The sequence below is a fragment of the Heterocephalus glaber genome, unplaced genomic scaffold, assembly GCF_053883595.1.
Source record: "Heterocephalus glaber isolate CG9 unplaced genomic scaffold, H.glaber_assembly_v1.0 deba00001497, whole genome shotgun sequence".
Classification (NCBI taxonomy): domain Eukaryota; kingdom Metazoa; phylum Chordata; class Mammalia; order Rodentia; family Bathyergidae; genus Heterocephalus; species Heterocephalus glaber.
In genome coordinates, this window is record NW_028258320.1 from 44,131,795 (window position 1) to 44,157,659 (window position 25,865).

The following is a 25,865-nucleotide window of genomic DNA, read 5'->3' on the forward strand; positions in this document are numbered from 1 at the left end:
ATGTTTCCAGAACTATATTGAACAAGAGTGGTTGATAGTGGACATCCTTGTCTTGTTCCTGATTTTAGTGTGAAGGATTTCAGTTTTTGACTATTGAGCATGATATTGGCTGTTGGTTTTTCATAGATGGCTTCTATCAGTTTGAGGTAGAGACCATCTATTCCAATTTTTTTAGGGTTTTTATCATAAATGCATGTTGGATTTTGTCAAATGCCTTTTCTGCATCTATGGAGATAATCATATGGTTTTTGTCCTTGGCTCTATTGATATAGTGTATTACAGTGATTGATTTTTGTATAGTGAACCATCCCTGCATCCCTGGGATGAATCCCCCTTGATAAGGGTGTACGATCTCCTTGATGATCTTCTGCATTCTGTTTGCCATTATCTTATTAAGGATTTTTGCATCTATGTTCATTAGTGAGATTGGCCTATAGTTCTCTTTTTTGGTTGGGTCTTTCTCTGCTTTGGGGATCAAGGTGATGCTTGGTTCCAGGAATGAATTTGGGAGTATTGCTTCCCTTTCAGTTTCACTGAAGAGTTTAAACAGTAGTGGCAGCAGTTCCTCTCAAAATGTCTTGTAGAATTCAGCAGTGAAGCCATCAGGGCCCGGGCTTTTCTTAGTTGATAAGTTTTTAATTACATTTTCAATTTCATTGGTTGATATTGGGTTGTTCAGAATTTTTAGGTCTTCTTCATTCAACTTTGGTAATTCATATGTATCTAGGAATCTGTCCATTTCTTCTATGTTGTCCATCTTATTGGCATAGAGGTTCTGGAAGTAGGTATTGATGATCCTCTGGATTTCTGCTGGGTCTGTTGTAATTTCATTGCGTCCCATAGATTCCAATATGTTGTATTTTCATTGTCATTTAATTGAAGGAACTGTCTGATTTCTTCTTTAATTTCCTCTGTGACCCATTGGTTATTCAGAAATGTGTTGTTCCATTTCCACATGTTTATGAAATTTTTTGAGTTTCTTTTGCTGTGGATCTCCAATTTCATCGCACTATGGTCTGATAATATACAGGGGATAACTTCAATTCCTTTGCACTTACTTAAACATGTTCTATGTGTGAGTATGTGGTCTATTTTTGAGAATGACCCATGTGCAGCTGAGAAGAATGTGTATTCTGATTTTGTGGGGACTCTGTGGACTCTGATTTTGTGGAAGACTGTAAACATCTGTTAAGTTCATTTGTTCAGGAGTTCAATTGAGTTCTAGTATTTCATTACTTATTTTAGTCTACTTGATCTATCTATTTGTGACAGTGTGGTGTTGAGGTCCCCCACTACAATTGTATTAGTGCATATATGACTTTTCATGTCCGTTAGTATTTGTTTTATATAGTCGGGTGCACTAGTGTTTGGTGCATAGATATTTATGATTGTCATCTCTTCCTCTTGGATTCTTCCCTTTACAAGGATGTAGTGTCCATCTTCGTCTCTCTTCATCAGTGTTGGTTTGAAATCTACTTGATCTGCCAAGAGGATAGCTACTCCTGCTTTTTTTTGGGTTCCTGTCGCCTGCAGTATTGTTTTCCACCCTTTAACTTTCAGTCTGTGAGTTTCCTTTTGAATTAAGTGTGTTTCTTGTATGCAGCATATTGTTGGATTTTCCTTCTTGACACATTGTGCCAGTCTGTTTCTTTTGATTGGTGAATTGAGACCATTAACATTGATGGTTATAACTGAAATGTATTGACTTATCATTGCCATGACTTTTTCTTTTTGTGGGGTTCTCCCCCTTTACATTTAATTTCTTGTCATGCCAGATGGGTTCATTCTGCCTTGCTTCCTGGGGTCGTGATCCTCAATGTCTGTTCCTAGGCTATTGTGTAAAATTCTTTGGAGTGCTGGTTTGGTATTCACGAAGTTCCTAAGGTGCTCTTTGTCATGAAAGTATCTTATTTCTCCATCCATTTTGAAAGATAGTTTTGCAGGGTGCATCAATCTGGGTTGGAGGCTGTTTTCTTTTAGGGCTTGGAATATGTCACTCCAAGCTCTTCTTGCCTTCATGGTTTGTGTTGAGATGTCTGCTGTGATTCTGATGGGCTTTCCTTTGTATGTGATTTGTTTCTTTTCTCTGACTGCTTGGAGAACTTTGTTCTTCTGTTGTGTTTCTGGAATCTTAACAATTATATGCCTATGTGTAGATTTTTTTTGATCAAGGCTATTTGGAGTCCTATATGCCTCACTTATCTGTATGTCAAGCTCTTTTCCCCTGCTTGGGAAGTTTTCTGCCATTATTTCTCTGAAGAGATTTTTTATGTCATCTGCACTCTCTCCTGTTTCTTCATTGAGCCCAATCAGTCTTATGTTATTCTTCTTTGCATCATCTAGCAGCTGCTGGATTGATTTCTCATGTTCCCTTATAATTTTGAAGCAATTTTTCTTTTCCTGGTCACTAATTGCAATCTTATCTTCTATATCTGAAATTCTGTCCTCACACTGGCTCATTCTGCTGTGTAGACTTTCAATGGAGTTTTTCATGTCCTGGAAATCTATTTGCATCTGTTTTATGGATTCCATTTGTTTCTTATGTTGGGATTCCATCATGTTCCTGAGCTCCTCTCTAGATTTATTAATCATGTCTTGCACTAAGGGCACAATTTCTCCTGTTATCTGAGAAGTTATTTCTGATTTCATTTTTTCCAGATCCCCTTTTGTTGGCAGTTCAGTGGGTCCAGGTGGTTGAGTATCAGTGTGTTCCATCTCATTTCCCTTTGGGGTTGCTGTAGGTGATCTGGAAGTCTGGTTTTGAGACTTATTTACATGTTTTCTCATTTCGACTGGGGCGGGGGGCTGTTAGCACCCGCATGGATTACTTCCTCTGAGCTGGGTGAGGTGGGATAGGGGCCGGGAGGCGCAGTAGGGATGGTGACCCAAAAGCCCTTTCCTGTGGGCTGGGAGCAGCCGGAGGGATGGTGGCTGGGCAACGCCTTCCTCTGGACCAGGAGCAGTGGGATGGTGGCTCAGAAGCCCCTCCCTCTGGGCCGGGAGCGGTGGGAGGGATGGTGGCCCGGAAGCCCCTTCCTCTGGGCCAGGAGCAGCGGGACAGAAGGTGGCCCAAAAGCCCTTTCCTCTGGGTTGGGAGCAGCGGGAGGGATGGTGACCAGGAAGCCCCTTCCTCTGGACCAGGAGCAGTGGGACGACGGCTCAGAAGCCCCTACCTCTGGGCCGGGAACAGTGGGACTCAGTACCTTGGTGTAGTGGTCTCGTGTCCTCTGCGCCTTGGTAATGTGGTATCAGGTGGCTGCCTGTCTGCAGTGGGGTGATTCCGTGTCTTCCGCGTGACTCAGGACCTCGGTAGGGCGTGCACAGACCTGCCTGTCTGCAACGGGCTGATTCGGCATCTTCTGCGTGACTCCCATTTTAATCATTTTAACCCTTGTTTACACTATCAGCTTCTCACACTAGAGAAACTATTCGGTATTTACACATGTGTGTCCTATTTATTTCACTTAAGAGTATGGCCTCAGTATGCATCCATTTAGCTATGAATGACTCTAGTTTTTTGTTCTTTATGACTGAGTAGTACTCCATTTTATAAAAAAAAGACATTTTCTTTATCCAGTTTCCAGTTGATGGGCGCTTGGGCTGCTTCCAATCTTTAGCTATTACAAACTGTGCCGCTGTGAACATGGGTGCATATATATCACTGTGGTATGATTCTTTTAATTCTTTTGGGAAGATACCCAGCAGGGGAATAGTTGGATCAAATGGGACTTCTAGTCCTAGTTCTTTGGGGTATCTTCATACTGACTTCCACAGTGGTTGCACCAGTCCGCACTCCCACCAACAATGGAGAAGGGTTCCTTTCTCCCCACAACCCCGCCAGAATTTGTTATTGGTTGATTTCTTGATAGCAGCCATTCTTTCTGGGGTGAGGTGGAATCTCAGTGTTGTTTTCATCTGCATCTCTCGAATGTCCAGTGATGTTGAACATTTTTTCATATATTTGTTTGCTGCTTTTACTTCTTTGTCTGAGAAATGTCTGTTCATTTCAGACGCCCAGTTTTGGATTGGGTCTTTGAATTTGCGGGGTCTGATTTTTTTCAATTCTTTATGTATTCTAGATAGTAGTCCTTTGTCTGAGGTACAGCTGCTAAAAATTTTTTCCCATATTGTAGGTTGTCTCTTAGCTCTTTTGGTGGTTTCTTTTGCAATGCAGAAGCTTTTTAATAAATGAGATCCCAGTTGTTGATTCTTTGTGCTAGTTCCCTTGCTACTGAGGTTTTGTTCATGAAGTCTTTTCCTATGCCAGTGTCTTCAAGAGTTCTACCTAACTTATCTTCCAGCAAGTTTAGTGTTTCTGTCTTAATATTTATATCTTTAATCCACTTTGATCTTAGTTTAGTGCATGGTGATAGGTATGGGTCTAGTTTTAATCTTTGGCATGTTGAAATCCAGTTTTTCCAACACCATTTGATAAATAGGCTATCTTTCCTCCAATGATGGTGGTTGGCTCCTTTGTCAAAGATGAGGTGGCTGAGCATGTCTGGAGTTGTTTCTGCATCTTCTAATCTATTCCACTGATCCTCAGGTCTGTTCCTTTGCCAGTACCGTGCTGATTTTATCATAGTAGCTTTGTAGTATAGTTTCAGGTAGGGGATTGTGATCCCCCCAGCCATGTCTCTGTTGCTTAGAATTGCTTTAGCTATTCTAGATCTATTATGGTTCCAAATGAATTTTTGGATTGTTTTCTCTAGTTCTGTGAAGCATATTGTTGGAATTTCAATTGGCGTTGCATTGAATCTATATAGTAGTTTTGGAAGTATGGCCATTTTCACTATATTGGTTCTTCCTACCCAGGAGCAAGGGATGTCTTTCCATTTTCTTGTACCCTCTTTGATCTCTTTTTTCAGAGTGCTGTTGTTTTCAGTGTAGAGGTCTTTTGATTCCTTTGTTAGATTGATTCCTAGGTATTTCATTTTTTTGGATCCTGTTGTAAAAGGAATTGTTTCCCTAATTTCTCTCTCAGTGAGTCTGTTATTTGTGTACAAGAAGGCTATTGTTTTTTGAGTGTTAACCTTGTATCCAGCTATCTACTGAATCTGTCAATTAAGTCTAGAAGTCTTCTGGCGGAGTTTTTTGGGTCTTCTATGTAAAGTATCATATCGTCAGCAAATAATGACAGTTTAACTTCTTCTTTTCCTATCTTTATTCCTTTTATTTCTTTATCTTTTTTAATTGCTGTGGCTGATGTTTCCAGAACTATATTGAACATGAGTCGTGATAGTGGGCATCCTTGTCTTGTTCCTGATTTTAGCGTGAAAGTTTTCAGTTTTTGACCATTTAATATGATGTTGGCTGTTGGTTTTTCATAGATAGCCTTAATCAGGTTAAGATAAAGACCTTCTATTCCAATTTTCTGTTGGGTTTTTATCATGAATGGGTGCTGCATTTTGTTGAATGCTTTTTCTGCATCTATTGAGATGATCATATGGTTTTTGTCCTTGACTCTGTTAATATGGTGTTTTATATTTATTGATTTACGAATGTTGAACCAGCCTTGCATCCCTGGGATAAATCTGACTTGGTCAGGGTGTATGATCTTCTTGATGACCCTCTGTATTGTGTTTGCGAGTATCTTGTTGAGGATTTTTGCATCTGTGTTCATTAGGGAGATTGGCTTGTAGTTCTCTTTTTGGGTTGGATCTTTCCCTCTTTTTGAAATCAAAGTAACACTTGCTTCCAGGAATGAATTTGGAAGTATTGCTTCCCTTTGAATTTCTTTGATGAGTTTAAAGATTAATGGCGTTAGTTCTTCTTTAAATGTCTGGTAAAATTCAGCAGTGAATCCATCCGGACCTGGGCTTTTCTTTGTTGGTAAATATTTTATTACATTTTCAGTTTCACTCCTTGTATTTGGGGTGTTTAGAATTTCTATATCTTCTTCATTTAACTTTGGCAATTCGTATATATCTAGGAATCTGCCCATTTCTTCTGTGTTTTCCATTTTTTTGGAGTAGAGGTTCTCGAAGTAGGTATTGATGATTCTCTGGATTTCTGTTGGATCTGGTGTGACTTCACCTTTTTGATTCTTAATTGCATGTATTTGTGCCTTTTCTTACCATTTTTTGATAAGGCTGGCTAAAGGTTTTTAGATTTTATTTATTCTTTCAAAAAACCAACTCTTTGATTCATTGATCTTTTTGTATTGTTCTGTATTGTTCTCTTAGTCTCCATTGTATTGATTTCTGCCCTGATCTTTATAATTTCCTCTCATGTATGAGCTTTGGATTCGTTATGCTCTTCTTTTTCTAGGAGCTTGAGGTTCTGCATTAGGTTCTTTATCTGAGTTTTCTCTGTTTTCCTAGCATGGGCATTCACTGCTATGAATTTCCCATGTAGAACTGCTTTCATGTGTCCCACAGATTCCTGTATGTTGTACTGGCATTTTCATTTACTCGTAGAAACTGTTTAATTTCTTCTTTAATTACTTCTGTGACCCATTGGTTGTTCAAGAGGGTGTTATTCAGCTTCCATGTGTTTTTTGGGGTTTTGTGGTTTCTTATGTTATTGATCTCCAATTTTATTGCACTATGGTCTGATAATATACAGCAGGTAACTTCTATTCTTTTGCATTTACTTAGACATATCCTATGAGCTAGCATGTGGTCTATTCTGGAGAATGACCCGTCAGACACAAGAGTTTAAAGGCAACAAACTAATGATCTATAGTTATAGAAATCAGAGATGTGATTTCAAAAGATAGGATATGGGAGCAGATACTTCACAACTTCGTGGTATGAAGGAAATGTTCCTATGTATTGATCGGTGTGTTGATTTCACAAATACATACATTTGTCAGAACTCATCAGACTACTCTTAAATAAGTATTCATTTGTTTGCACATAAATTATACTTCAAAAAAGTTGACTAAACAAACTAGTGAGTTTATAAATAACTTAAAATATTGAGTAAAATATAAAATGTTTATACACAAATTTATAGAAACATGAAATATATGTTCAATACAAACAACAAATACTAGGCACCTGGATTCTGATTCTTTTCCAAAATGCAGGGGTTTTTTATGGGTTTCTTTTTATTAATGTATGAAATGAGAAGATGAGGTGGCAATTTTGGATGTAGCTCTGAAAAATAGTATGTAATTTAAATGCTAATCTTTTAGAAATTGGCTTGACCAAGTGGATTTTTTTTTCCCAGAAATCTTCCTGCTAAATCTGTGGAAGAAGCTTTACGTCACCGACAAGAATATGATGAGATGGTGGCTGAGGCTAAAAAACGAGGTATAAAAATTTTTAACTTGTGTTTTAAAAATTTTTTATTAGTACATGTTTCTAGTACTTAATGGTTACATTTATTGTTGGGAATTGGTACATGTACATAACACATCTTAGTTCTTTTTTCATTCTCTACCCTTGCCCTCCCTCTCTGGTCCAGAACATCTCTTGGTCCTGCAAAAGCTCTATCTCCATTTTTTCCCCTCCCCATTCTTTTTTTCCCTCCTTCCCTCCCTTCCCAACCATGTCCATTTCTTTTTTTTTTTTTTCATGTCCATTTCTTGTTTCCTTTCCCATTTGAAAAAGTTCTCTTTACTTCCTCTTTGCTCTTTATTTATATTTTGGGTTTCTCATAGAAGAGAAACCATGTGATATTTAAGCTTGTGTGTCTGACTTATTTCACTTAATATTATGATCTCAGGATACATCCATTTACCTACAAATGACTCAAGTTTATCCTTTGTGGCAGAGTAGTACTCCATTATGTATAAATACAGTACCACATTTCTTTATCCATTCATCCCTTGATAGACATATAGGCCATTTCCATGATTTAGCTATTATGAGTTGGCTGCTATGGATATGCATGTCTCTCTGTAATATGATATTTTTAACCCTTTCAGAAAGATACCTTGAAGGGGAGTTACTAGGTCAAATGGAATTTTTAGTATTAGTTTTTTGAGGAATCTCCATACTGATTTCCATATTAGTTATACTAGTTTATATTCCCACCAGCAGTGTAGAAGGGTTTCTTTTTCCCTGCAGCCTCACCAGCATTTGTTGTTATTTGATTTTTTTGATGATAGCTATTCTTTCTGGAGTAAGACAGAATCTTACTGTTTTAATTTGTGTATCTCTAATGGCCAATGATGTTGAACTTTTTAAAATGTATTTATTGGCCATTTGTACTTCTTCTGACAAGTGTCTATTCATTTCAGTTCCTATTTTTTGATTGGGTCTTTTATTTGGAGAGGGGCATCTAAGTGTTTTAGTTTTTTTGGTGGGGGGACCTTGTGCTTGCGAGACAGGCATGGCACAATTGAGCTAAATCCCTGGCCCTTGAGTTCTTTATATATTTTAGATTAGTCCTCTGTCCAAGGAATAGCTGGAAAAATTGTTTTTCCATTTTGTAAGTAGTCTTTTTGCTCTATTGTTTCTTTTGCTTGTGCTAAAGTTTTTAATTTGATATGATGTCATTTGTTGATACTTGGTACCATCAGAGTTGGTTCTGAAAGTCCTTTCCTACCCCTATGTCTTCTAGAGTTTTACCTATTTTATATTCCAGCAGACTGTTTCTCTTTTAACATTTAGGTCTTTGATCCATTTTGATTTTTAGTTTACTACATTGTGAGATGTAAGGGTCTATCTTCAGTCTTCTGGATGTGGATAGCCAATTTTCTTAGCACTATTCATTAGTGAAGCTCTCTTTCCTCCAGTGTATGTTTTTGGCCCCTTTGTCAATGGATGTGCCCAGGGTTGTGTCTGCTTCCTCTGCTCTGTTCCATTGATCTACATGTCCGTTTTATGCCAGTACTATGCTATTTTTCTTTATCATTGTAGCTTTGTTGTGTAACTTCAAATCCAGGATTGTGATGCCTCCTGCTTTGCTTTTGTTACCCAGGGTTGGATTTGCTATTTTAGGTTTCTTGTGGTTCTATATAAATTTAGGGTGGAAAAACGAGGTATAAAATTTAACTTTAGAGCCAGGTGTAGTGGCAAACAAATGTAATCCCAGAACTCTGGGAAGCTGAGGCAGAAAGATCCTAAATTTGAGTCCTGCCTGGGCAACTAAAGAAGACCATGGCTCAAAATAGAAATGTAAACTAAGGCTGTGATGTAGCTCAATGCAAATGCCCTGGGTTTACTCCTTGGTACTGCCACCCCCCAAATATATATGGTATAATTTACTGACTTTTTATTTACTTTTATTTTATTTTAGTAGTACGTGTTTGTAATATACGAAGTTTACTCTTGGCGAGTAGGTACATGTACATAACAGTTTGTTTCTTTTTTTTCATCCTGTTCCCCTTTCCACCCTCTCCCTCCCTCTGCCATTTTCATTTTTATTGTTGTTATTATTATTCTTAGCTCATGTTTATGACATATAACGTTTACATTCACTGAGGTTATTAGGTTCCTGTACATCACATATTTTAATTCTTCTTACGTTCCCCTCTTCCTCTCTCGAGCCCAGTCTCCTAGACCCCCTTCCCATTTGCAAGAGATCTTTTCTCTTGTTTCCTTCTATCCTTTATTATGCTCTTTGTACTTTGCCTTACTCAAATAAGAGATACCATATAGCATTAATTTACTGACTTTAACAAATTAGTTTCTATAGAAAGATGGCAAGTGAAATTAATCAAGTCTGTCCTCAGATAGATAGTGAATTGTTTATCTCTGTTATTTTTTAATTAGATTTTTTGTTTTTCATTGCTGGGGATTGGACACAGGGCCTACTAAGTACTTTTATAAAACTAATATAAGTGACAGGCAACAGACTCTGTACAAAGTATCTTGAAATTATAGTCATAAAACTTGGACTGTTACTATCTTAATTTATAAATAAAGATATTCATGAATTTATTCATGCATTTTGGATTGAACTCGGGACCTTGTGCTTGCGAGGCAGGCGCTGGAACCACTGAGCTAAATCCCTGGCCCTTATGCAGTTTATTTTTACAGTGCTTAGTCTTGATTTTACAATTTTATATATATATATACATATATATGTATATGTATATATATATGTATATATACAAATATACGTATATATATGTATATATACGTATATATATACGTATATATATATATGTATATATATATGTATGTATATATACACATACACACACACACACTTTTTGGGGGAGGGGTACCAGGGATCGAACTTGGGATCTTGCGCTTTCAAGACAGGTGGTGGAACCACTGAGCTAAATCCCGGGCCCACAATTTAATAAATTTTTTTTTGGTACCGGGTATCGAACTCAGGACCTTGTGCTTGTGAGGCAGGTGGCGGAACCACTGAGCTAAATCCCCAGCCCTTATTTAATAATTTTAACATTGTGAGATAATGTTCTATATGGCAGTGAGAGCATAATTTAAAGCTAATATTTATTTTTGTGACATACAAAGTCTCTCCAGAGTCCCAGTTTTGTCATTTAATGAGTATAAATTTAGATACTTCATTCATTTACTTCTCCAACCAAAAAATAATGTAAGGATAATTTATTATTTACTATGTTAGTTTAGGGTAAATATACGATTTTAGAAGATATTACAAGGGGGCCGGGGATTTAGCCCAGTGGTTCCGCCGCCTGCCCCGCAAGTGGAAGGACCCAAGTTCGGTCCCTGGTACCAAAAACAAAAACAAAACAAAACAAACAAACAAAACCCTAGAAGATATTACACAGCTGCCTATATTTTTAGACCTATATCTTAAGTAACAACTGATTGTTCTTCCTTTGACTTAAGTGAATAGAATATTATAATAGTATACAGTTCTGTTCTCTGTTACTATTTTGCAAGTGAAGTTCTTTCTATATATTAAACAGGATATTTAAGGCCAATTATAACTTTCAATAAAATGCCTAATTCATTAAACATTAATTGAATTTATTTTACTCTATAGAATTTTAAATATTTATAAATTATGATATTTTTATTGATTTTTAACTTTTTTGGATTTTTGAGATAGGTTCTTGCTGTGTAGTCTGAGGTGGCCTTGAACTCAAGATCTTGCTGCCTCAGCCTCCTGAGTACTAGGATGATAGGCATGTGCCACCATGCCTGGCTGTTTCTTTACGTTAACTTTACTATTTGATTAATGTGTAAGATAATTATTGATAAGTAGATGATCCTGGAAGGGGATCTAAGGATGGAGAGGGAAGAGGAAATAAAAAAGGACTAAGATGCAGTATGTATATGTACCAACTCCTTATGATAAATGTGTACATTATGTATTGCAAACATGTACTAAAAAAAAAGTAAATGATCCCCAAAACATCATAGGATAGAAATAATATTAAATTGGGAAATCAGAAGGCTATAGGTTGAATACTGTTTAAAATTATCTGACTCTGATATTCTGAATAGGCTTAGAATTAAGAGATTGACTAGATCAGGTTTTTTTTTTGGTACCAAGGATCGAACTTGAGTCCTTGTGCTTGCAAGGCAAGTGACGGAACCACTGAGCTAAATCCCCAGCCCTAGATCAGGTTTTTTAAGCCTCTTCTTCAACGCATTTTATTGTGTTTTAACTAGTGGAATCTCCCAAGGCATCTTACATAGAATCTGAATACATAAAACAAAAGCTATTAAAGTTGCTTACTTGACCTGCTGCGTGCTTCTAAAGATAATTTCTAAGAAATATACAAAACAGTTTGAAAACAGTTTGGCTAGCAATTCTCTGAAGTCCTCACTGGTTCTAGAATTAAACATATATAACTTTTGATTTATAACTCACATGTCTATAGTATTTGAGTCTGCTCTTCCTTCAAAATTGTGACCTCTGGTTTCTTTATATATATGTGTTTTTTGGAGGAAAGTTCTTATTTCAGTCACCCTTTGAAAAGGGTTCATCTAGGGGCCAGGGATTCAGCTCAGTGGCACCAAGCCTGCTTTGCAAGCGCAAGGTCCTGAGTTTGATCCTTGGTACAAAAAAAAAAAAAAGGGGGTTCATCTACTAATAGTACCATTGGCAAAATCATTTCTAATATTACGTGGTTTATGTTAAGAGATTCTTAAACTCTTTGTATAAAAAAATCTAACTAGTTTTTCAAGGTATTTATTTTTTACATACTTAATTCATAATAGATTTTACTTCATATTTTAAGTAAAAGAAATATATGGTAGAGCAATTTACTGAAGTGATTTTTCTGGCCTTTATTCCATTTAAGATGTTATTTTAAAAGTATGTTAATCAAAATCTTTTTCTTTTTGCTTTTTTTCCCTCCCTTTCTTCCTTTCTACTATCCAGGGATTCTACTTGAGAAATCCTCCTTTATAGAGTTAGGTAGAAGAAGGGGGTTTTGGTCTAATTCATTTGTATTGAAATAATTCTTACTTATTTAAAACAGAAATTAAAGAAGCACATAAAAGAAAAAGAATAATGAAAGAACGATTTAAACAGGAAGAAAATATTGCAAATGCAATGGTAATTTGGATCAATGAAATACTGCCCAATTGGGAAGTAATGTAAGTAAACAGACTTTTCCCTAAGTTTCCAGTTTTATATTTTTATTACTTTCCAGCATGTATCTTATGCTTTGGCTCAGTTAAAATCTCTATACTTATCTCTGTTTTTGTTTTTATAAATCCCTCAGGCTTTAATATGAACTTTCCTCACTATTCTCTATGCCTATCAAAAATCTTATCTGTTCTTTGAGACCCATGCAAAATGCTAATTGATTCATGAATCTTTCAGTTTCTTCAGTTACTATATTTTCTTAGTTCTAATATATCATTAATTGTAAGATTCACTATTGATGTAATGGCAGGTTTTTAAAAAGAACATATTAAATAGTATACATTCATTATAAGATGTATTTATCAATTGTTAAATGTTGAAGTTTTTTTGGGGGGGGTACCAGGGATTGAACTTGGGACTTTGCGCTTGCAAGGGACGTGCCGGAACCACTGAGCTAAGTCCCTGACCCATGTTGAAGTTTTTTTTTTCTTTATACCGGGGATCAAACTCGGGTCCTTGTGCTTGCAAGGCAGGCAGTGGAACCACTGAGCTAAATCCCTGGCCCCTGTTGAAGAATTTTTAATATGCCTCTGTCATCAAGGATCATGTTGTATATGATCTTTCCCTTTTGAAAATGTCTCACCATTGAAACTATTATATTTCCTGCCTTTAAATTTTTTGCTGTTTTTGTATATGGATGGAGGGTTGGGGATACCTCAGCAATGCCTGATGTAGGATGTACATTGACAATTCATTGAATATTGGTTGCATGACAGATACAGTAGGCCCCTTTATTTAATTTCACTTTCTGCAGTTTCAGTTACCTTGTGGTCATCTGAGGTCTGAAAATAGTAAATAGAAAATTCCAGAAATAAATAATTCATCAGTTTTAAGTTGTGTACCATTCTGAGAGAATGATGAAACCTTGTGCCATTCTGCTCTGTCCTAGTTATAAATTATCCCTTTTGACTAGCATATCCATGCTGTATCCACTGTGTCCCCATTATCTGCTTAATAGGGTTTCATTTTTCAGATCTACTGTCATGGCATTGCAGTGCTATGTCCAAATAACCCTTATTTTACTTAATAATGACCCCAAGCACACAAGTAGGGATGCTGGCAATTCAGACACTGTCCTTTAGGTAAAAAGACATTTTGAGAGACAGAGGGAGACCACATTCACATAACTTTTATTGCAGAGTATGTTGTTATAACTGTTCTTTTTATTACTGATTGCTATTGTTAATCTCACTATGTTTCATTTATAAATTCAGCTTTATCATTGGCATGTATGTGTAGGCAAAAAATGTAGTATCATTCAGTTTGTTACTAACCATAGTTTCAAGCATACACTGGAGGATTTGGAAGTATCCCCTGCATATAAGGGGCAGGGGGACTGCTATATTCTTTTAGGCTCTTTATGTAAGTAATTGCATTTTTTTTCAACTTTTATAAGGTTATATGTATTTATTTTTTACTCAAACATTTATCTTTCAGGGAAGCTTAAGGTTAGAGAGGTTAAGTGATTTGCCCAAGGTTATACAATAGTGAATGGCTAAACTAGATTTGAACTCAAGTTTATCTGACTCTAAAGCCTAAATTCATTCGGCAGACTACTACACCTTAAAGCCTAATGCTTTAACCCAAAGTAGATTCATTGTGATTTAATATTTGATACTAGATTGGCAAAACATTTTTATGTCCATTTTATCCTTTGTTTTGGATAATTCTCCCCATAATTTTGATTCTTTCGTTGTGTAAGTGGCATCTATCAAAGGCAACTCCCTTTAAAGTATTATTGTCTCTGAAAAAAAAAATAAAGTATTATTGTCTCTGAGATAATTTATATTTTGTACGCTTTTCTTGCTTGTAAACATGAAAACCAGAGGGAAAACAAATGCATTATATACTTAACTCTGTGTTCTTAAAACTCATCTGGTCACTTGGTCATAGGTAAACCATCATGCAACTAGTATTTTTGATATAAAAAGTAACTTTCTCCTTTTCTCTCCTCCTTAATTCTAGGCGTAGTACAAGAAGAGTTCGAGAATTGTGGTGGCAGGGATTGCCCCCTAGTGTTCGTGGGAAAGTTTGGAGTCTAGCTGTAGGAAATGAACTAAATATCACTCCTGGTTTGTATTCTATGTTCAGTTACTCCCACACATACAAATAGCCATCTCCAGAGTTATAAAACAGATTAATAGAGTGCCATTTAAAAAGGCACTACAATATCATTGTAAGAGCATGCTTCACTCCCCTTATATGATTTAATAAGTTACTGTATTTCATATTACATAAATTGTTTTTTCTTTAGTTTATCACTATTGATAATAATCTTGACATCTAATATCCTGAGCATAGGTAATTTCAAACACTTCTGAGATTGTGTGTGGCATAAATGAGTAAGTATATGCCAGGAAAAAGAAAATAATCTCCTTGTGAAAAGACTTGTTCATTTCTCAAAAAATATAAATGAAGGGGAAGGGTAGGAAATTTATTTTCCTCCTTTTCTATTCAAGCTAATCTTTTTGGAGTTTTTTTTTTAATTTAGAAATTTTAATGTTTAGAAAACAGAAAAAGAAGTAAAGATATTCTCAAGGAGTTATTTTCTTGTTACTTAACAGAATTTAGAGTAATTTTAATGAATTAAAAATATTTAGGTAGAAGTAAGATCATATCAAATTGAGGAAAATAAGATAATTTAAAAAGATGCTAAATTGGTCTTAGTGATAATGTTAATGCTAGACAGTTAATATACTACACCACAAAGAGAGGTGGGTCTCTTAGTAATAAAAATAATATATAGTTGCTGTTACTTGTAAGGGTTTTCTTTTCATAGTTATAAAAAAATGCAAGCAGTGTCTTCCATCCAGACTTTTTTTGGGGGGGGTACTGGGAATCAAACTCAGGACCTTGCACTTGCAAGGTATGTGGTGGCACCACTGAGCTAAATCCCAGCCCCATCCAAATTCTTTTTTAAATTTGTTTGTTTTTTGAGACAGGGTCTCCCTATGTAGTTTAGTCTAGCCTTGAACTCCTGGAGATTCTTCTGCTTCAGCATCCCAAGTGCTGGGATTACAAACTCTTATTCTTGATCCTATTGTAAGAATTATTAGCAATTTGGTATATGATCTTCCAGACCTTTTTTCTATGTGCATAAAAAAGTGTGCATCTATATATGATAATTTTTATAAGGTTTTCCTACAAAAAAGGAGTTTATGTCATAAGATGATTCTGTGGCTAGCTTTTTTCATGATAATCTTTTGACTAGCTCATGCTAGTACCTACAAGTATCTGTCATAAGCATTATAGCTACATTGTATTCCAGAGTTTGGCTGTACTGTTTAGTTAATTATTTTCATTGTGCTAACCAAATCAAAGATATGTTAAAACAATATAAAAGATTTTTTTAACTCTCAAATTAAAACAGATTTAAGTGAATGAGACCAGATGGAATGTGACTAAAGATAATTTAAAAATATGTACCAAAAGTCTGAAAAAAACCCCTTTGACCTATTTATTTCAGTTCTAAGAATTTAAGGAAATAAGCAGGATTGGGTGCAGAAGCCTTTCTACAAGGATATTCATTGTAGCAATCAGCATTTATATAATTGGACAGAGTTATAACAAAAATCTAAATATTTAATCTTAAAAGTGATGCCAACTTTGGATATAATGATGTATGATTTTTTTTCTTTTTTGGAACTGAGGATTGAACTCAGGGCCTTCTCCCTGAGCTACATTCCCTGGCCTTTTAATTTTTTTGAGATAAGGTTTTTCTAAATTGATAAGTTGTTAAATTTCCCAGGCTGGGCTCAAACTTGTGATCCTTCTGTCTCAGCTTCCTAGATTGCTAAAATTAGAGATACGCATCACTCCTGGATAAAGATCGTGTGTTATTTTTAAAATTGACTTTCACATTTATTTTGTATAAATGTTATTTTAAAATACCTTTTTAATACATATATAAATAGTTTAGTAGAAAAATTAAAAGTTTTAATTTACTTTAGAAATTAGATTTTATATATCTTAACTGTTCTTTTCAAATAAAACAATTTTTTTTCTTCCCTTTGTGTTCTTGGAACAGATTCAAAGGAAATGTATTTAGGTTATAATCAGAACTTCCAGTTGGATTTTTTTGGGGGGGTGGGTACCAGGGATCGAACTCGAGTCCTTGCGCTTGCAAGGCAGGTGGCAGAATCACTGAGTTAAACCCTGGCCCAGTTGGATTTTTTTAACCCTTGATTGGTGGTATTTGAAATTTTGTTTTGTGTGCAGTTTTTTTTGTTGTTGGTAGCTTTGGCTTTAGAATATGAGGTACCTTGACAATTTAGACTTTAAAATATTGGTTAGGTAGGTATAAACACTTGTAATGCAGTAATCAAGTTTTTTTCCTTTTTCTTTTTTTCTTTTTTTGTTTGTTTTTAGCTGGGTGTGTGGGCACATCCCAATGCTCTGGGAGACTGAGGCAGGAAGATTATAAATTCAAGCCCAACCTGGGTAATTTAGCAGCTTAATAGAGCAACTTAGCAAGATTGTGTTACAAAATAAAAAACAAAAAGGGTGAGAGTTATAGCTTAGTGCAAAGGCCCTGGGTTCAGTAGCACATACATACACACCAAGTTTTTTTTTTTTAATTTTTTAATTTTGTGGAAAAAAAATGAAACATTTTCATGATCAAATAATAAGAGTAAGGGTTGGGGATTTAGCTCAGTGGTACTGCCACCTGCCTCGCAAGCACAAGGTCACGAGTTCGATCCCCGGTACCAAAAAAAAAAAAAGTACAAATAATAAGAGTAACAATAGTTATTACACTGTGTATTGTCTTCAAAGTAGTATAAGGCATAAACCAAAATGATTCTTACAAAAAAAAGAAACATAACACAAACTTTATTTTCAACAAATTAAGATAAACTTAGAGTATGAATGAAATAAATTAGCATATAATTTTTAAAACTGGGATATAAAATTTGAAGTTTTTGAATTTCTCCTTATGTCCTATTTATCTCTTTTCTATTTTGGTCTTTGTGTGTGTGTGTGTGTGTGTGTGTGTGTGTGTGTGTGTTTGTGTGTTTGTGGTTTTAAGTTTGAAATTTAGGAAGTTTTGTAAGATGAACATTTTTTTCAAAGTAATTTTAGGTTTTCTCTATTAATCATATATTTAGGAATGGAGTTCATTCTTTTTCATTAGTGGAGGGAAAGATGCTAAGTTTTGATTAAAGTAAATTTGGTATAATCTTGTTTACTTTTCAATAGCTCTAATAATTTGATCCTTGCATTTGTTTTAATGAAATTTATAGCTCTAAAGTCACTCAAATATGATTCAAATCTTGGTTTCACTATATAGTGGTTATATATATATATATATATATATATATATATATATATATATATTAGGTGTGTGACCTTGGGCAAATTACTTAACAACATCTAGAAGTCTTAGTTTTCATCATCTGTAAAATGGGAATAAAATCATTAGGTAGCACAAAGGTTGTTTTAACAGTTACTTGTAATAGTGAATATAAAATTTATAGTGAAAGTGTTTTTTGTTGCAAATAAAAGTATCATTACAAAATCAGAAAGGAAAACACGCTAAAATCAAAGTATTCTCTGTTCAAGTGTAAATTGCTTCAAGCCCACTTCAAGCTAATCCTTTGTAGTTACAAAATAAAATATGAGAAGCCAAGCATGGAGTTTAAATTAAATGCAATTTTTCTTAGAAACATGTACCACATTTTTATTACAGGATCAATTTTATGACTTCCAAAGTGATGAATTTGTTTGCTCACCCTGTCGTCTTTCAAGACAGTTTTTTTTCTTCTCACTTTCAGTGGTGATGAACCTGTGATGCACATGCTGTGGTGGGCTGTTTGTATCACTGAAATCTCTAAAAAGTTCACCATCACTGAACTAGACAGTTATTTTATAATCTAATTCTTGGCAATATAAGAAAACTTGTTATGATGCAGTCATACATTGAAATACCCTGCAATTATTTGAAAAGAAACAAAAACAGCTTTGCGTCTACTAATGTAGAATAACTTCTAATATAACAAAAGTACAGATCCATGCATGTAATATGATGCCACTTTGTATTTCTAAAAGGAGTATATATATATATATATATATATGTATATACTTTTTGTTTTGTTTTGTTTTGCTTTGGTTTGTTTTGTTTTGTTGAGACAGAGTCTCTCTATGCAGTTCAGGCTGACCTTGAACTTGCTATGTAGCTGAGGTTAGCCTTAAACTTGCAGCGATCTTCCTGCCTCAGCCTCCTGCACCACCATGCCTGGCTATATGTATATACACATGCATGTATATTTTTGTCTTTGTAAGAGTTCATGAGAGGTATGGTAAGCATAGTTGCATCTGAGAGAAGGACGTTATTTTTCATTCCATATTGTTTTGTACTATGTATATATTTTTTAGAGAACACGTTCATATTTTACCTTTAAAAATGAATAATTTTTAAAAAGAACTCATTTAAACAAAAAATGTTCTTGGTATTTTGAACAACATATGTGTTGGTATTGGGTAAGAAATATCTTTTGATCTGTCACTGAAATTTACTATTTTTATGTAGTTTCAAATATCTGAAATGGTTAGCTAGGAAGTCAAGATAATTAAAATCTGAGAATTGAAAAAAATGTTCCTGAAGTTTTATGAGACTATGATATAGAATTATAGTGGTATTCCCAAAAAGTGATTGACTTTAAAGTAAAAAGATAGGGATAGAGATTTTTGTATTTAGACCAAACTGTGAAGTACAAGTAGCTTTAGATAGTAATATCAAAATGGAAAAACCAATTTAAGAAGAGTAAAGAAGCAAGATTACATTTATTGAGAGCCTGTAATGTGTAAGAAACTTTACATAAAATAATATTGTTTAATCATAAGTAAACCCCATGAGTAGGTGTTTTCTTCATCTTATAGATGAAGAAAGCCAAGTTCAGAGTGATTAAGTTTTTAAAGTCCCACAGGTAGTGAGGTGTGGTGGCACAGGTTTGTAATCCCAGTACTTGGGAGGCTAAGGCAGGAGAATCGCCACAAGTTCAAGGCTGGCCTGGGATACATACTGCATTCAAGGCCGATCTGGACTACATGGTGAGAACCTATCTAAAAAAAAAAAAACTAATTAAATAAGTAAATAAGAAAAAAAATAAAGTCCCACAGGTAGTGAGTGGCAGAGCAGGAATATGAATCAAGGTTGACTGACTTCAAAAATTATGTTTCTGCTGTTCTACAATGATACTCCATTACAGAAACAGCTCTTTCTGCTTCATGCTTATATTGTAGCTACCTGGATGTGTGGATGGTCACTCTCCATTTTTATTTGCTATCTTTCTGGGGTTTTTTGGGGGGAGGGGGTGGTACCAGGGATCGAACTCAGGACCTTGTGCTTGTGAGGCAGGCGCCGGAACCACTGAGCTAAATCCCTGGCCCTCTTTCTGGTTTTATAATGAATTGTTTTGGTAGAATCAGATACTTCAATTTGCTACTTTTTTTTGAATACTTATCATTTTAGGGAGACCTGACCTATACTAGGTAAAAAGTGAAAATTAAAATATATGAAAATATTCTTTTTTCTTATGAATTTTTGGGGTTTTTTTTCTTAGAACTTTATGAGATCTTCCTTTCAAGAGCAAAAGAACGATGGAAAAGCTTTGGTGAAACAAGTGCAGACAATGATACAGAAGGTATGATTTTGTTTTTAAATAATAATTACAGAATGAAAATCTAGTTACTGAAGACAACAATAGTGTGATTTTATACCATGTATCTGGAACTGTGGTAACTGTTTTATATACATTATCTCATTTAACCTTAACATTTTTAGTAGGTATTATCCTGAATTATAGAAGACGAAACTAAGGCTTAGTTAATAACTTTTAAGAAGAGAAGTTGGATATAAATCAGATTTATTGTACCCTGGATCCCAGAATTTAAATCATGACAGTAAGGCTAATGAGATGAAGTACTTTTAGGGCAACCTGTTACTTAAAGATAGACTTTCTTCATACCTCATTTGTGACCGCTTGTCTTTCTTACTCCCTGTTTATAAATCTTACTATGCCTTATTCTTTGTTCATTTAAGTCACTCATAGCCCCTCCATCCTTGTCAATTTGGTTTTTCCCAAACATTGTGAAGAAAAGAGAAACACTTGTTTTTTCATTCATCACAGTTTATTAAATATAGGTAAATTTATTCCAACCATCTATTGTCTTTGAATAATGCGCTACAATTTTTCTCAGTTGTTTTTCTCTTTTATATTTGTTTTACTTCATATAGAAATACAACAAAATAAAAAGCAAACCCTCTTTTCTTGCCTAAAATAAAACTCTAAAAATGAGCTGGATGCGATGGTGCATGCCTCACACCAGAGTGTTGGTGTAATCCCAGCACTCAGGGAGGCTGAGGCAGTAGAATCCAAGTTTGAGTCCAGTCTGGGAAACTTAGCAAAACCCTGTCTCAAAAAATTAAAAAAGGATGTAGGTCTTTGGCTCATTTCCAGTACCACTCCCAACCCCAAATAAAAGAAAAAAGAGAAGCCAAGCCTCTAAAAAATGAGCATAGCTTCAGATGTGGTGCTAATAAGATTGCAGTGGTTTTCTGAGTATATTAAATTTTTTCTGTTTTAGAAAAGTGAACAGTAGGATGCGGAAAACTGCTTAAAGAGATGTAGAGAAGGTTTGATTTCTAGAATCGTGTAAATATCATTCTGAGACCTGTTAGCTATGTCAGGTATTTGTGGGGAACTGAAAGTGCAAGGAAGGTGAAAATGTTAGAAGTTTTATATTGGCAGAACCTCATCTATTCCATTATTCTTTCAAAAACTAATTGTTATGAGGTATCAAAACTTTAAGAATTTAAACAATAAGTGAAAGTTGTGCATTAGTAGAAATTATCTGAAGGTAATATTTATTTTAATCAGAAGCAGTGTTTTATTTAAACTGTTTTCTTATTTCCTGAGTATTTATAATTTATAGTTGTAATTTAATTTTTGGCCATTAGCTTTTCAAATATTGCTTCACCCCCGTTTCTCTCACTTTCTTTCTGATACTCCAATTATGTATATGGTAGACCATTTAACAATGTTCTATAAGACTATTAGACTGGTTTTTTTCTTTCTTCCCTTCAGTTTGAATGATTTTTGTTCACTAATTCCTTCTTCTACTCTATTTAATATACTATTAATCTGTCCAATGAGTTTTTAATTTTAGATATTATACTTTGTAATTCTATAATGTCCACTTGATTCTCTTTATACATTCAATTTCTCTGTTGAAATTCTTCATCTTTTCATTGATCCATTTTCTCTTTTTTCCCTACTTTCTTTAACATGTTTAAATAACAGACAACATTCTTGTCTGTTAATTCCAAAATTGGATTATCTGTAGGTCTGCTTCTATTGGATAGTTTTCTCCTTATGTCACATTTTCTGCTTCTTTGCATATCTTAACATTTTAAATTTTATGCCATACACTATATATGAAAATAATATAAAAACTGGAGCTGATGTTTCCCCTTTGGAAGAAGCCTGCTGTTTCCTTCTAGGCAATTGGATTTAAGTTTGATCATCTGAATTCAATCAGTAATTGAGCTGGATTTCGTTCTTCCCTGATTTCAAATTCCTTAATGAGAACTGTCCTATTTTGATTATAGGCTTTTCTCTCCAATGAGATGCTCACCAAAGTACTGTATGACTTTGGGTGATTTCATTTTGCCTCTCCAGCCCGACTTTTGTATTCAGCGTAAGTTCCATAGGGGAAAATCAGGGCTCTTCTTGAGCCCTATCTATCCTGTCAGTCTTGTTTGGCCATGAAAAGCTCTTCCAGTTTCTCTTTCCTCAGGCAGAATACCTCAATTCTAAACCCATTCCCAGACATATCAGGTGCCCCTAGGAAGAAAACTGGCCACTGGCCTTTCCCTTTCTGGAATTTATATCTTCTAGACCTTGCTGTATTAGCTGTGGTGATTTTTTAAAAAAAATATTTGTAATTATTTGATTTTTTAGTTGTTATCATGGAAATGATAGTCTGCCCTATATTCTATAAAAACTGGAAGCAGAATTCCTTCACTATGTACCTTTCTGATAAATATATATTTTCACAAAAACTGTAGCATTTCTTGAAATTTGATTATTCAGCTTTTAACTTTCCTTAAATAACACATATGCTGTGTGATCATTCTGTGTTTACAAAACTGAACTTGTTACAGCCAAGTGATCATTTAAATTTTATTTACTTGGTAAATGCAGGTGTATCTGTTGCTGACCGAGAGGCCAGTCTGGAATTAATTAAGTTGGACATATCCCGTACATTTCCATCTCTCTTCATCTTTCAGAAGGTGAGGGTTTCTAACCAGCTTGTAACTATTTTTAAAAAGTATTTCAGTATCCAAGGGGACAAATTCTCTAAATACATGCTATTGTTTTTTAAAAGCCAAAACTAGACAGCTAGGGCTGGGGATTTAGCTCAGCGGTTCCAACGCATGCCTTGCAAGGGCAAGGTTGCAAGTTTGATCCCCAGTACCAAAACAAACAAACAAAAAACTAGACAGCTAGGCATGAAGGTACGTACCTGTAATCCTAGGTACTTGGGAGGCTAAGGTAGGAAGATTGCAAGTTTGAGGCTGGTCCGGGCTACTTAGCTAGACCCTGTTTCAAAATAAAATTTTTAAAAGGCCTAGTGATATAGGATATAGTTCAGTGGTAAAATACTTGCCTAGCATGCATGAGGCCCTGAGTTCAGTCTCCAATACTGAAAACAAACAAAAGACAGCACTACAAAAATTGAGACGATTATATATAATATATATAATAAATGCAAAACTAATATGAAAATTTAAAAGAAAATTCTATCATTTCACTCCAATGACTGAAATACATTAGTTATCATAGCACATAATACCTTTTATATACTTGATACTAACCCCTCCTACCCCAGCAGAGTGTTAGACTGTATCTCTAGACCTTTCATTTTTTAAAATTTTGAGGCAGGGTCTTGCTAAGTTGCCCCGGCTGGCTTCAAACTTGGGATCTTCTTGCCTCATCCTCTTGAGTAACTGTAGTTATAGGCATGTGCCACCGTTTCTTTGTTTTACTTTTCATTCTGTATTGAACTTGTTAATTTTTGCCTAGTAAGTTGTTAAAATATAAAGAATTTTGTCCCTAAACTTAAAATTTTTCAGAATTGCAACTGAAATAAGAAGAAATAGTTTATTTATTTTGTGGGGAGAAATGGTTAACTATTTTCAACAGTTATCATTAAACTAGGAAGACAGTTTATTCATAAGTTGTAAAATTGATAAAAATAAAATGAGATAAAAAATTTAAGGTTAAAATTATTAATACGTCTTAATTCAGTGTATTTGATGGTTTTCTTTTGCTGAATTTGTATTAAATAAAATGAAATGGCTAGGGGTGCAGCTCAGAGATAGAGTAGAGGCTTAGCACACTTGAAGCCCTGGGTTCAATCCCCAGTTCCATCCTCCCCTGCAAAATAAAAAGAAAGGAAGGAAGAAAGGACAGAAGGAAGGAAGATGGAAGGAAGGAAGGAAAACCAAAATGTATTCATCATACTCTTGTACCAAATACAGAAGTATTTAAACGTGTTTGGAAATTATATATCTTATATCATCAAGTGAGTATATTTGACTTTGTTATTCAGGATTAAAATATTTTTATTAATAATTTTGAAAATACCTTTTCAGAATGCTCTTAGGATATTTTTACAATACACTAAAACTAGTCATTTAGGAAATTCTACAGCTGTTTTTAACATGTTATATGAAAACTTAGAGAATTATTCATATAGTTTCAAATTTCATTTTTCTCTCCTAAGGGTGGCCCATATCATGATGTTTTACATAGTGTCTTAGGGGCATATACATGTTACAGACCTGATGTTGGTTATGTAAGTATTTGCTTTTGTTTTTTGAATATAAACCTTTTAATTGATAATCTTATTAAAATATCTTGTTTTATTAGATATTTATGAAGATTAAATATCTGATATCTCCATCTTTCTTGGGCTTATAAGTTAACTAGAGAGGAAACTTTCTTTTTCCAGGGAGCTTCTACCACTAAGGGACTGGCTTTGTGGGAGTGCAGCTAGGGATTTTTCACCATTCATTTTGTAAACTTTTACTTAATACTTCTGTTGTCAATGTGGTGCCTTGTGCTGCTCTTTGTAATCCTCTTTCCCTGCCTTTGCCTCTGTAGAAGAAAGTTCTTATGTTCTGCCAGGTTAAAGTGTAGGCACCAGTCCATACAGGATAGGGGAGGGATTTGCTACTTTTACTGACAGCCAATTCTATTTTTAGCTCTAATCTTCAATTTTAGAGATACCTTGTAACTTCAGGTTTTTGTGGCTGAATTGGCTTGTTGATTATTGGCTTCCTCCTCTGATCTTTAGTTTCAACATTCTCCACTTAATTAAATTCCTAAAATGCTATTGACATCTTTTATCGATTATTTATATTCTTTTCCATTCTCTTTGTCTTCTTAATACGTTAATACTTCTTTCTTTTAATGCTCTCTCTTCTCTTTTTTTTGAGACAAGGTCTCACTGTAACCCAAGCTGGTCTTGAACCTACTATGTAGCCCAGGCTGAGTTTCCACTTGTGATCTTCTGCTTCAGTGCTGCCATTACAGGCATGTGCCACCACACCTGGCTCTCAGTTTTTTCTTTACTATCATTTTAGTTGAGTTTTAGGAGGGAACAAAGAAACATGAGAGTATTCAATTGCCATGTTTAACCAGAAGTTACAAAACCTTCATTTTCTCATTTTTTTTTTTTTTGTACTGGGAAACAAACTCAGAACCTTGTGTTTGCCAGGCAGGCATAGTGCCACTGAGCTACATCCCTGTCTTTTCTTTCTTTTTTTTTTTTTTTTTGGTAATGGGGATCAAACTCAGAACCATGCGCTTGCTATGCTAGACAGGCGTTGTGCTGCTGAGTTATATCCCCGGCCCTTGTCACCTTTAATTGAATTTTAGAGGCATCATTGTAAGGCAGCTGTCTGGTACAAGGTATTTGGTTCTGTTGCATGTTTGTTTTTGTGTTTGTTCATTCATGCACTCAAATGCATATTTATATGCTTATTAATACTACATGCTAGGCATTGTTCTAATCACGAGATACTTTAGAGAACAAAAGATTATTCCTCTTATAATGTTTAGTTTAGAAGGGGGAAACAATAAACGAGTAAATCATACCATATTAAAAGATGATAAGGGCCAGGGATTTAGCTCAGTGGTTCTGCCGCCTGCCTTGCAAGCGGAGGGACCTGAGTTCGATCCCCAGTACCAAAAAAAAAAAAAAAAGAAATAAAAGATGATAAAGCACTATGGCAAAAATATGGGATGGTAAAGAGAGGAAGGGCTAGATTAGGGGTGGAACAGGTTGTAGTATTTTAAAAAGTG

The 25,865-nt window shown here is 34.9% G+C and overlaps 1 protein-coding gene across 2 annotated transcripts in view; it reads left to right on the forward strand.

Annotated features, from left to right (window-relative positions):
* The window catches only part of Tbc1d12 (TBC1 domain family member 12), a 117,860-nt gene that overhangs the window by 80,797 nt on the left and 11,198 nt on the right, over positions 1–25,865 (forward strand). For both annotated transcript variants that reach the window (XM_004838539.4, XM_021253077.2), the window contains 6 exons: positions 7,177–7,259; positions 12,326–12,443; positions 14,461–14,567; positions 20,055–20,135; positions 22,698–22,786; positions 24,283–24,354. In XM_004838539.4, the coding sequence (XP_004838596.2) occupies positions 7,177–7,259; positions 12,326–12,443; positions 14,461–14,567; positions 20,055–20,135; positions 22,698–22,786; positions 24,283–24,354 (550 nt within the window). The remainder of the gene's footprint in view (positions 1–7,176; positions 7,260–12,325; positions 12,444–14,460; positions 14,568–20,054; positions 20,136–22,697; positions 22,787–24,282; positions 24,355–25,865) is intronic.